Genomic DNA, 13,767 nt, shown 5'->3' with positions numbered 1-13,767 from the left:
GGAAGAAATAGTTACTAACACACAAAAACCTGGAAAACAGAATTCTTAACTTATGCATAAGATTCATGAGTGACCTTTCTGGGAAAAAAAAAAGTGATCATAAACATGCAGCCAAATATCAGTGTGAAGATGCTTTCATGCCAAATGAACTACAATTTAGAACAAAGTTCTTCCGGAATAAACACACATTTTAGACATTTTAGAAGTTGATATTACCATTTTGGTCAAAGCTTCTTTTTTTGCATTTGTTCTTTCTCGTCTCAAAAATACAAAGGCACCTGTGCAAGGAGACAGCTTCTCAGGATGAAACAGCAACCTAGTTATATTAATACTGTACTGACAAAAAAAAAATAAATACCAGAGGTAAGATCAGAAGGGAACACACACTCCCTATCTGCTGCTCAACAGCAGGTGACATACTAGCCTTGAGACATTAGCCAAATGTCAGTCCTGAACTTGTTTTTTTCACTGCTATTACAGATTATAGTATAATAACTTTAAGTAGTCTTAGCTTTTCAGAGAGTACTGTAATTCTCAATACTCTAAGTTCCCCAGTGCTCAAAGGCAAAACTACAGAACTTCAATAAAACAGACTAGAGAAACCAGAAAATAAAAAGTAGGGAAAGCTCAGGTGCTTCAGAGTCTTTAATTCTACAATAGAGCTGATTTGCTGTCCTCTAACCTCTCTCTGCTGTTAATCATTCTTTCATATTTTTGTCATGCTACTAAAATTTAGGACTCTCAGTTAAAAGCTGATGTTGGGCTCCCAGCCAAAGAAAGAGTTTTCACTAGCTAGAAAATAATATTTAGTTTCTGCAAGAAGAGCGCTTCTCGGTATTTCATGATGATGCAAAACTGGCCAAGTTAACTAGTGTCATACTTAGCACTTTCTAATCTGGCTGGTTTTACCTGATTAAAGTCTACTAGGACAGAGAAAAATAAGAGAAACTTGCTGTGGGTATTCAGACAAGCACACTGTTCATATAACAATGTTCCAGCAAACTGTTCAAATGTATGAAGATATGTACAATCTACAAAATGCTATTTCATACAAAGCACCAGCTAGCACCTGCCCCTTTCTTCACCCCTACCCAACACAGGTGAAGAAAAACCACATAGTATCTCAAGAATATTTGCATCCTAGCTAAAAAAAAAGTTTGAAAAATAAGCAACAACATGACACAGCTTACTGGTGGAGGACAAAAATAAAAAACCGACAACAGTCAGGAGCATAAAAATGATGATGTTCTGTATCAGATGTCAGTATTCTGTGCAAAAAATGTAGCACTATACTTTGGATTTTGTATGGATCCACCTATTCACAGCTGAAGAATAAACACTGAAAATCCTACCCAAGAATAATATCAGATATTTTTATAATACAGGCACCAGTATTAGTGAACAAAACTGTTCTCTACTTTTTGAAGTAGCATAAGTCATCCAAGTAAGAGTTTAAGAGATCACAAAATTTAAAAAAAAAACAAAACCAAATACAAGTACTAGGCTGTATGATTTTCCACTTTTACTATCAAACCTTGTCGTTGTGAGTCCTCCAACTTAACATCTGATATGACTACATTACATAGCTTCACATTATACTCTAGTACAACTCATCAAACATGACTCACACTACAAAAAAAACAGTGGAAGTACAGACACCAGAATGGATTTTTGGTAATGCTCTTCACAATGGTTCATATTCAAAAGAAAATTAAATAAACTTGTTCCCTATACTAAGCTGTTAAATATACTCTTCTTTAGGACTCCTTTGTAGTAGTAAAAAAATGTAATGTTTATTCTTCTACAATTTATTTCTATCAAGAGTTCAGAGTGCAGCAATATCCAAGTCCCAGCTGTGGTAGGTATTGCCACAAAAGCAGATGCCCCAAAACCAACATACTAACTAGTTTTATTGGTTTTGTTTTCCAAATACACAAGTCTAGTCAAAGATAAAGGCAAAAACAGATTTTTACTTTTCAGAATATGTTTTTCTCAGTTATGTGAAGCTACTTACAAGTTTTCTCACATAACTGGCAATCTTTAATGAAGCTGTAATAGGAACGCTACCAAGCAAAGCCTATGGCCTAGGACTTACAGACCTACTAGTGTGGCTTCTCTAAATAACATTTCTAACTGCATCTACCGGGTACAGAACAGCTCTTTGCTCATGAGCTGGAATAGCTCAAAAGACACAAGGCAAAATAAGAAATGAAGAACTACAGGGCAGCATTATAACCACTATTTCAGCTCTCTAAAGTGAAAGGAAGGCTAGAAGGAGCAATGGAGGAATAGACTCTCTTTTCCAAACACAAATCCAAAACCAAAGCACATTCTTTAAGTCATTGCTGCTGATTATCATCCTGTTATTACCCCAAATGACTGGTTTGAATGCTTGCAGACTGATGCATTTGCTCAATTTCAAATGTTTCAAATCTATAAAGCTGATTACTCCGAGAAAATAAGTTTTCAGCTCAAGGTTAGATATCACCACTTTTTTTTTTTTTTTACTAAATTACTTAATTCTTCATCTGTACATAGTATTAAGGCTATGTTCTATCCCTATGCAGCAGGACACACATCCTAACATTTGTCTGCCAATCTCTTCCTCTTCTTTGAAAACTCTAAGTAGAAGAAGCGTACTTTTGAAAAATTTCTTCAAAATAATTATTCTAGTACCTTTCAAACAAAAATGATTTGTAATGACACCCGAAGTAATCTTAGCAGCAACCCTACCTCTCTCTCCTCTTTCACTTAATATTCTTCAATCTAAACCAAATAAATTGGGTTCAAACTCCCTGCAGAAGTTAGTGCTTCAGGCTTTATAAAGCATCCGAGTATGGAACAAATACAAAAAATAACAAAATCCACATGTAAATTTATGACACAGTTCTTCAACGCAGAATTTACAAACCCGACACACAGTATATGAACAAACCACTTACTCTTGTTAGCTGCAGTGTCTTCTTTTAAGAAATTCCCCTAACATCAAAAACATAGCAACTCCAAGAACCTCAGAAATTCTTTATGCATTAGACTGAAATTTGGCAAAATTTTTTAGAAATCAGAATAAACTCTCTCATTAGATGATTTTTGGTGCAATTTCTATTCTTCTCTGTACAGGTCCAAAAATTCTCACTTAGTAAGTAGCAAAATCAAGCTGAAAATGCATTTTACAATAATACAATTTGCAGGGTGAAACATTTACCTTGAGTGTAAGCATAGTCATCTGATCCAGAACTAGAACTTCTCTGATACTTATGGCTTCCTTTTTCTCCTCCAGATCCTGGGATTACAGAAATAGGCTGAATAGGTTCTGGTGCTGCAGAACGCTCTTCTTGGTCCACTAAATTTAAAAGATTCTCAGTCGGTGCTCGACCTACTGTGATTTTAAAAATAGTTGGGTTCGGCTGAGATACCATTACCCGAGGAGACTGTGTTGGTGCACCTGTAGGTCCAGTTGGTTGAGTGTAGGTAATATATACTGGATTAACACTAAATGGAGGTTTGGGTTGACCCGACATACCTCTTGATGGAGAGCTTGAAGGAGGAGTAGTGGCTGCATACAGCGGGTGCTGGTTTCGCTGAGATGGTTGATTACTTATTGGTGAAGGACTTCTGTTCATTGCAGTCCCAGGTCTCTGTGGTGGCTCAACTGTAATTTCTATTTTATTCATGGAACCTTTGGATAAACTAGGTCCAGCAAAAGGAGGAAGGTACGATACAGAGTGACCGCCTTGTTTTTGAAAAGTCTGCGATGCTTGCTGATATGGATGGGGTGGGACAGTTGAAGGACTAGGAGGCATGAAAACGTGTGAACTCTGATGGCCCAACTGAGGAGGTTGAACTTGGTGTTGAGGAGAGCCAAAGGGAGAGGGACACTGGGATGCCGGTGGTGATCGAAAAGCCGACTGAGGGATCTGGGGTTGTTTAGGAGAATACTGAGAAGGTTGGTAGTTCTGTTGATGTGGATACACAGGTAGAGGACGGGGAGTATAATGTGGAACTGGGCCCTGTGGCGATGAATGCCACTGTGTATTCTGAGGAGTCTGTCGTCCTGAAGAACTCTGAGATGTTTGTCGTATATAAATAGAGCCAGGAGTCCCATAAAGATTGCTTGGAATCTGTGGAAGAATTTGTAGAGCTCTGGGTACGCTCTGTCCAGAGGGGAGGTTTTGTGATACTGTAACAGTAATGGGATTTGTACTGTACCGAGGTATGTGCATATACGTGGGAGGAGGGCCTTGCATAGCAGACGTGTTCATTCCTGGTTGTATGGAAGATGGCTGTGGAGGTGGCTGTGGAGGAGGAGTAGCTGCATTTCTATTCTGGTCATTCATGAAAAATGGATTGTAACTAGGAGAAGCTGCCACAACAGCGGGAGCAGAATGTGGTTCTTGAACTAAGCATATCAGCTGTTTACCTGCTGTGCGTTGTGGATCAATATGTCCATCGCTTGAACTGTGTACCAGTGTACGACCACCATTAAGTTGAGCTCCATCCCCTGCATGATAGCTGGTATGAGGATGAATACCCAGATTAATGTGCAAAAGGCTATTTCTATTCATTCTGCTGTCATCGGGGCTATGGTACTCCATATATAAGTATTTGTTGCTCTCCTGTGCGAGGGCTCGACAACAGGCATCTAGGTTGTTGTTGTTCTAGGAGTAAGAATGGACACCTATTATTCTCAAATAGCAAAAGAAAAAAGCCACTGCTCAGCATTCAACAAGCATTCAACTGAAGCTGCAATCAAGCCTAGCTTGAACACAACTAGAGACACGAATTTTGAAATAAAGGTAATACCTACTAAGTCATAGTATGCAAATAATACATAGCTCACATTGCATCCAGCAAAATCCTACGGTAACACTAGGTACAGTACGACATATTAAAAAAAATCAAGTCCACTTTTGGGGAAAGCAATGGTTAGACCTCTTGGCATCTTCTGCAAGGAACAGGTATGTACGATCATCTACTTCTAATAACACAATCAAATTAAACTAGATCAAAATTGCAAACTCTGGAAAGTCAAAACAAAAATGCAGACAACATTTTAATGTGTACCCAAGTGTTTACTGTTTTCACCTTTATTTTACTGTTTACCTGAAAGTTTAAAAGCCCAACATTTTAAACCAGTTTCTCTCAGTAGAACAGAATTTAGTGCCTTAAAAATGAAGTCAGAATAAGTATTGCTTGAAAAAGTACTGGCAATTCCATAAAGCGCCTTACAATTCTGACATAATTTCAACTGCCTTTAAGAATTTCAGGTTCAAGGCTAAAAAAAGGTTTATGCATACATCAGTGAGAAACCAAATAACCCCTGTAAACATTTGATTTGTTCTGTGGTGCCAGCAGCTGAAACTATACAGACAATAAATTATAAAGCAAATCAAAAGTATAATGGGGAATTCCCTTTCCCTTCTTCCCCTCTTCACTCATTTCAGCTTAATCTAGTCTTGCTGAAAGAATGACACGAATTATAGCTTTTCCAAAAGAGTAAAATCACTAGAAAGCATTCCAGATTGTGGATTTATTTTTTTTTTTTCTCCCTAGTTTCTCATACAACAGCCTGTACCAGCTGTGGTTCAGTTTTATTTTAAACAGTAGTTAAAGAAAAAAATTTCACTTTAAGTTCAATTACATCTGGCCCTCAGCACCCTAAATTTGTTACATGTGATCCAAGACTGACACCTTTTGTGACATACAGCATCTACTACCAGAAAAGTATGTACATATTTATATATACACGCACACACCCCCGCCTTCCTTAGCGTGCTAAGATTACCATTCTAAGGAATATACATTAATAATGGTTTCATTTTTATTTTAAACACTATCACTATATAAAGTTTGTATACGTATTAATACTCATGTGACCTTCAATACAATTTTCAGCAGCGTATTCAGTGGTTGAAAAGTCACAGTTACACTTCTTTTCTAAAGGTCTGATACCTAATCAGTCTTAATCCTAAAGTGAAAATTACCTTCCCAAAATTACGTATGATTTTATTATCAAACACACATATTCAGCATCTTCTCAGATGAAGACTTACTACTGAACATGACACAAGACGGAAGAGTCCAACACTTAATTATGTATGGCTCTCACTCCATGGCTACTTCTCTCCGACTACTTCCCCTTCATGCCAAGCTCCCCTCCTGGACCCCAAAGGTCAATGGGAATATCCAGACTTATCACAGAAAAATTTAAAGCCAGAACATGTGGGAACCAGACTCTGTAATAATAACCAGCACCACAATGCCAAGACAGCAGTCTCAAAGAAGTTAACTGCTACTACCATCAGCCACTTGCCAGCTAAACAGGACTTCATAAAGAGAATCCTCAGGTCACTTCATCAGGGTGAAGGTAGAGAGAACATAGATAGGACAGGCCCTAATCTGATTTTCTCAGGGTATAGGATGCATTTGTCATTTCAAAGGACCCTAAATTTTTGCTAGGTCCAAAGCTCACATTGGTTTAAATCTAGATCATGTACTGCAAAAGGTTAATGGAAATGTGTGGTCACTTATTATCACTTCCAATTTGTGATTTTAGATGAAGGTGGAAGGAAGAAGTGGAAAAGAAAAAAAGAACTGCCACCTGACTTGGAAACAGAGAGTAAAAATAAACCTCTGGACAGCTGTGGCAAATAAAGATGCCATGAAGACAGAAAACCTTTAGATTCCTAGCTAAGGCCAGTTCCTTATCTTGGAAGTCATTGTTTGCTAAAATCTCCTCTAGTATATATATGTTATTTATGTAGTCATCATCAATAATCATCCCATTACCCACTCTCCTTATTCCCTGTATGCATACAGTCACAGATCACATAGACAAGAAAGACTAGTCAGTGGAAAAACCCCACAAACATAAGTAAAGAATGATAAAATCTTTGTACATAAAAGACAGGACAAAAATGCAAGTAGTAGCGTCTTCCACCCTTTCAAAACAAAACCAGAAGCATGAAAGTCTATGCTCCATGTATGCTACTAAAAAGAATTTTTACAGCACAAAAATACACAGACTCTTAAAAACTCTCTACCATACCTGAAGCATGCACTGAGATACCACCCCTTCAGGTATCTCAGGGAAACGTTGTCGGAGATCATGGAGTACCTGCACATCGAGCTGTTGACTGCCCTGCGCCATGCCAGATTGATGATGTTCCAGATTACCAGAAAATGGAAGTCAACAGGCCTTCCAATGATTATGGTCTTCTGAGGCTTCTGGCATTTTCTATAAGAAAGAAAACACAATCAATTATCTTTTAAGCCATCACAACTTTTCCTTCTTCCCCAGCTGCATAGGTAAAAGAATTACTGTACTCAATTTTCAGATCTCAATATCAAGAGAAACAGTAGCTTAAATGCAAGAGTGGGAATCATCATGTCTCAAATTCTAATATTAAAACACTTAACATACCACAGATATGTCTACATGACATTTCACTGGAATGTGCTAGTTCAGGTCTTTACACAGTCCCACTGTGGTACCATATAAGCATAACTTAAATTAATCTGACCTGCATAAAATGGAACTGTTACATATCTACTCCCAGCGGCATTCCGAACGGTTTGTAGAAAAGTCTGAAGTTATCACAAAGCATGCATGCCTTTGTTATTTACAACATACTAGAAATAACAGGATGGAAAACTAAGTAGCACAATTATCCAAAAATACTCCTCTAGTAATAGCGCTTAAACTCTTTCCTCTTTACATCACTACAAATCCAAGAAGTTGGAGGTTATTTTTGTGAAACACAAGAGTTAAACAGAATTGAAAAAGCCCTTCTTAGGATTATGATAAGCATCTATAAGATTTTTGTAAAGCACCTATTATATTCATACTAACATGATTAGTGACAGAAAACCCTCTTTCCATTTCAGGATTCTTGTGTTCAACAGTGAAAAGGTTCTATCTGAACTTCAATACCCAAGGACTACTAGAAGGCAAATACAGTCTGAGTCAACAATGCTTTTCTCGCTTGTGGCTTGTGATCACAGCAGTAAACGAAAGGTAGCTGAAGTCTAAGTAAAGATTCACACAGACTTTGCGTGAAGTTGGTGCATGATGTAGCCCCTGTAACACATCCATTACTGATAAGCTTCAAAAGCCTTTCCAACATTACCACTCACTTGAATTCTTAACTGCGGAGAACGTAGTGCAATGTTCAAAAACGGAAATGAAAGACAGATACCAACTGAATTGGTGTTCAAGTAATGTATTAGCTACTCAAAGTCCCAAGTTTAGCTCATGCTTATCTCAACCTCAGTGCAATTGTGGGTGGCACATAATATAGGTATTCCAGTCAGCTTTTCACTTGTTAGCTCAACTTCTAATAGCAGTCTAGAGCAGTACAACAGATCAGCACATATGTATACCTTTATGTACTACTAAACTCCAACAGTTTCCTGTATCTTTCTTAGGTAAGTCTTAATAGAACACATATCTTTAAAGACATATAAAGTGTCAAGTTCAGGATAAAAAAGCTTTGGTGGTTTGGAAGGTTTTTTGTATTATTTTGAATATTTAATAACCACACCCTTCTTTTTTCACCTCTTTCTAAGTAGTAGTAGTTCCTTTCTCTGAAAAGAGGCAAAACAACAATCACCACAAAACCAGAAGTCGGCTCCACTATCTGGCTACTTTGTATGTGGACTGTTCTTAACTGACGTTACCATTCATTAAATAACACATACGCTTACAGGAAGGGCTCGCTCTCTGTCACATCTGATATATTCTAGTATCCAGTATTGCATCTGTCACATCACACTCTTTCTGAAGATAAATGAGACAAATTTAAAGAACAGTAAGATAGGCGACTTAACCTGCTGTGATTTAAGAGAGATTACAATAAACTTACATTGCATAATCACAATGCAGTTCTGTCCACTGCAGTAATGCTGCAGACCCCTTTTATTTTAGAAGAAAATGGAGTTTCCACTGACTACAAGAGCCAGCTGAAACTTCCTATCTACATTTACAGTAGGGGATCTTTTAAAAAACTTATTTTTTGTAAACAACAAGCAAACATCATACTCTGAAAGGCAGACCACCACAAGAATTCTCAAAGAAAATCTGACAGCAATCAAGCTCTATGCAGTTCTAGACAGCTCTCCTTTTCCCAGGAGGCAGGGGATGAAGTGCAGTAACGGAGGAACATCCTACCAGAATAAACTGCCATTAAAACCCCTGTGGAATAACAATGACTATCTGAAAATCTGAAATAGAAGATAATAATTTTAAGAATTTCATTTGCATGAGCAGAAGCCTTTGCATCACTTCTCTCTTCAAATGGAAATTCAAATGTAACACAGGTGAGCAGACTGGAGAGCCATCATCAATACATACAATGTTTTTCTACAATGCTTTTCTAAATTAATAATCTCTTTTATGTTTTTCTAACACTTCCTGAATATGTGTGGTGAGTAGAGGTGTAACACTCAATAATTGGCAGTTATTGGGCAACTATGAATTTTATCACAGAGTTCTCTTATAAATACAAAAAATGGATAACAGAAATTTCCATTCTCATTTTGAAAAGTTGAAGCTTCTAGCCTTTACAGTTACACAGATAGTCTTGGAATGTCTATAAGAAACCTGAAATAATTGTCTTGAGAAGCACAAACACACAACCGTTCAGAACTCCTTGGATTCCATGGCTACACTACTGTGGAAATCTATTATCTTTCAGCTAATATCACAAAATTCACTACTGCTGTACCTAGAAGCCCAGCATTTTGCACGGCCTCCAGCTGCCTGCACATTTTCCACTCTAAGCAGGCACAAGCCAGCTGGAATACAATACTTGCTTCCCATGTAGCTCCACGACAACAGGCAGGTGGAACAGCAAGCTGTTCAGAGAGCCAAGAGCTTACAGCACAGACTACACAGCTACAATGCTTAGACAACAAGAACTCCTGCTGAGCCACAAGAGACTAGGAAATCAATCCCTTAAAGCTGCTTTCTTTCACAGCATGTACAGGCTAAGGGACATGCCAAGGTGCACGACAGTACCAGCCTTATAATTACTGAAAGTTCACAGAGCAGAACACACCAAAACCAACCCAGAGTCACAATGGAAGCAAACTGCTTCATCTGTAACTTTTACAAGTGCGTTGAGGATACTGAGACTCTAGTTGAAAAGTATTTCACGAGGATGGATAAATTAACATACACAGCAGTTCTAACGGCAAAAACAAAGGATATTGTTGCAGAATTGGTCCCGCTGTGTTAACACATAGACTTGACCTTGGGAGCCACTAGTGAATCTTGGGGATTATGCAAAGCATGACTCAAATCCTAAACAAACACACTAATCAGTTTTTCACACCTTTTACATGCCCAAATTATATGTACAAGAAAACAGTATCTTAATCTTCCTTCCTTAAGCCAAATTTGTACCTTGCAAGTTAAGAAAATAGTTAACAGTTCTATCAATCAACTGATGTCTATTTTCTGAAAGAATAAAAATGTAGAATTACTATAGTTTTGATACTTCCCACAGATGTGTTCAAATATATACCAAAGGTAATCTATTTCACTACTGTTATTTTTGAAGCACTAAATCACCTAAAATGAAGATGCATGAATCATCAGTAATGAGATCCAACTGAAACTAAAATAGGTCAATACATACTATCTGGGAGTTTATAAATTATGTACTGGTGTGCACTTACGCAATTACAATGTATGCCGCAGCTAAAATAATTCCTGAGTGAATTTCCAGAAAACAAGTTACCTGGAAGACAGTTTGTCAGGCCTCATCAATTTAATGTTAATTGTTGAGAGTATTATAATAACAATTGGGCCTTGAAGGATAAGAGGGAAAAACCAAGACAAAACACAACAATAAACAAATCAGTTTATAAAAGCAACAACTCAAGGGCATCCTGCTTCTGTACGTTTTACATAAATTCTTTTATCTTAAAAGATTAATTAAATCTTTAGATTACAAGGATGAGAAAACAAAGATGGATTTAAGTACAGTCAGGTAAAGAACCTCAAATTTTCCTCCAGATACTACACAAATGTAATTCTTAAATCTCATTGTCCTGACTTCTAATCAAATGCATACTGATGCCTAGAGATAAAAAGTGGATTTACTGAATCGCATTCATATGAATTCAACCCAATATTTATAAATTAACCTATTTTTTTCCTTCTTGTTCATCTCTGTTTGATCAAAGTGTTGAACATAAATTTTGGCCTTCAGATTCATAAATGCAGCAGAAATTTTTTTACTTAAGCACTCATAGGGCAATTCCTTTAAACACTTGCACTGGACTGACAGACTTTTAGCCAAGAGGTAGAAAATGATTCAGGGAAAACTTGCAAAGCTGGATGCTCTATTCTGTCTAAACATTGCAGGAACTGGAGTCTGAAGGTGCCATGAAATTTAGGTGGACAAAACAGCAAAACAGTATCAACTTCTTACTTATGGAATCTTTAGAACAGAAAGAACAAAACTAATATTAACAAAATCAGTAAGCTGAAAGAAAAATGAGCATACATAACATCTCCACAAAGCAAAAGTAACTTCAACTTTAGAGACAAACACATCTGCAGTAAATATGAAGGAGTAAATCCAATAACAGTTATACTGATACCAGTGCTACTCAGAACTTTATTCCTGTTCTGAGCCAAACAGAAGTGTAGTAGCAGTCTGAACACTCTCCTTGAATATGAATTTTCCTTATTTCTCTGATAGTGAATAGAGGGAGAACTGTGAAGAGTGAGGACAGGAACTGAGGAAGCAGAAAAAAAGATAGGAAATTTTAAAATTCAGTTTAATTACTCCAGATCAGTACAGAATTTTACTTTCACCAAAAATGGCTGAGTACAGAAAAATGAGATCATGTCCAAATGAAAGATATATTCTTTAAATGGAAGAACAATGATAAAAGCTTAACACTCACTTGTAATGACTTTACTAAAACACGCTATTTTATTTTCAAAGCTATGCTAGACTAACTGGCTGCACAGCATGAGTTCTGAATCTGAATGACGTTCTAAATATTTTGTTCTAAATTTATTTATTAAACGGAAAGAAGTTGTGAGTGCATCTTATGATTCATATGAGTTCTTGAGGTAATTTCAATCCATAAGGCATTTTTCTCAGTTTGGTCATGTTAGCTACACTTCTTGAAATTACTTTTTCAGTTTTGTTACTGCATTATTCCTACTTAGTTTCCTACTATTTATTTTGCTGAAGTTCTTAAGAGTAAGTTATTCCATCTTTTTGAAAAAAGGCTCTAGTCTGAAAAGCCTTTTAGAAGAACACAGACTATTCTCAAAGCACAAAAAGCCTAGCATTACTAAACTTGCTCTACAAAGTAGTATGAGTGAAATATACAGTAAACAGGGTACACAGGGTGCTTAGGAAGTAAAAAAAGTTTTATGTAGATTACAACTTCTTTTTTTACATATAATTGAAAAAAATTAGTTGCTTATTAATGACATACCTCATGACATTCACGTTTTATGACTACTTACTTCTAGATTCCTAAATTCAAGATGTTTTACAGTACAGAAATAATCCTACCAAAACGTCACCCACATACTGAATGACAGTGTTCTCCTTTACCAAGTACAGCACATAACAGATTCTCCAAATAAATTATTATTCTCCCAACTGTGAAAATTATTTCATTGTACTACTATAACACAAAAATTTAAGCTGCATTTAAAAGATTAGACTACTTACTAGAAGTATCTTTATTACAAGCTATGGCCCAAGAAAGATGGTAAAAACATTCCACCTCTCACAAAAGTAAAATATCACCTATTCTAGCTTCAGCACTCTAATTCAGCAACTAGTCCAAAGCATTTATTACTATTTGTGAATAAAAAAAATCTTGGGCAAGTTAAGTCCCTAGAAACTGTCTTACTAGGAAAGGATTTAAAAGTTTTTATATACATATACATGTATATAAACGGAAAATTATTAAATGAATTACTTATTTGTTACAGTTTCTTGAAAGAAGTTACCCAATAAGCAAAGACTGCTCAGGGGGTAGATGTCAATTTAGCTTCTAGAATAGATGTGGACAAACTTCAGCTGCCTCCAGAGTCATCTAGAGATTTGGCTACAGTCCTCCAAGATGTCAAGACTTGCTGCATATGGGGCAGCATGAAAAAGTAGTGAGATCAGTTGTAGTGAGTTACAACTCATACACAACTGAACAGCTTTCTCTACCTTTCTTTCCACTCCAGTCAACTCAGCTGAACTAACTTAACCTGCTAAAACAATTTAAAAAAAGTCATTTTTTACTAGTTTATTAAGCTCACCCTGCACAATGCATGGCCCACTGAATATCACACCACTGTGGAAAAGAAGAAAAAAGGGTCAAAAGGGGAAAGGGATACAGGACCAGGAACAACACTTCCATCTTTTCAGCACAGGTAAGCCAAGTGATCAGCTAAAGCCATAACAAAAATGCACCTTCACCTGAAGCAGACTTCGAACAAAAGAACCAAAGCTGTTCTTGTATGAACAGCACTAAATCAGGATGGGGATTTTGCCAAGTGCTGTCAGTACTCAAATTAGAGAACATGGTTATGGCACTGCAGGAAAGCTAGCAAGAGAACTGAAACTGTACTTCAAACTCCATGTCACTTCCCATGCAATACCATTCTCTACAAAAATTCTTTCTGAAAACTATGACGGACCAACTAATTATAAGCACCCAGCTCTTTATCACTGATATGATTATACCTCCTACATCTCCATTGACACATTGGTTACATGCTTCCAAAGGCTAGAA

General features: G+C 36.9%; 1 protein-coding gene across 6 annotated transcripts in view; it reads right to left on the bottom strand.

Annotated features, from left to right (window-relative positions):
- Positions 1-13,767, bottom strand: part of TAB3 (TGF-beta activated kinase 1 (MAP3K7) binding protein 3) — a 47,460-nt gene that overhangs the window by 12,447 nt on the left and 21,246 nt on the right. For 3 of the 6 annotated variants that reach the window (XR_012627512.1, XM_074858581.1, XM_074858579.1), the window contains exons 2-3: positions 7,049-7,237; positions 3,206-4,658 (exon numbers count right to left, since the gene is read on the bottom strand). Coding sequence is in view for 5 of the 6 variants with exons in the window: in XM_074858581.1 (XP_074714682.1) it covers positions 3,206-4,658; positions 7,049-7,150 (1,555 nt within the window). In the remaining variant the exon portion in view is untranslated. The remainder of the gene's footprint in view (positions 1-3,205; positions 4,659-7,048; positions 7,238-13,767) is intronic. The other 3 variants (XM_074858582.1, XM_074858584.1, XM_074858583.1) reach the window with 3 other exon arrangements.

The sequence above is a fragment of the Strix uralensis genome, chromosome 2, assembly GCF_047716275.1.
Source record: "Strix uralensis isolate ZFMK-TIS-50842 chromosome 2, bStrUra1, whole genome shotgun sequence".
In the NCBI taxonomy this organism is placed as follows: domain Eukaryota; kingdom Metazoa; phylum Chordata; class Aves; order Strigiformes; family Strigidae; genus Strix; species Strix uralensis.
Note: the sequence above shows the minus strand (reverse complement) of the source record. Positions and strands in the feature narration are given on the sequence as shown.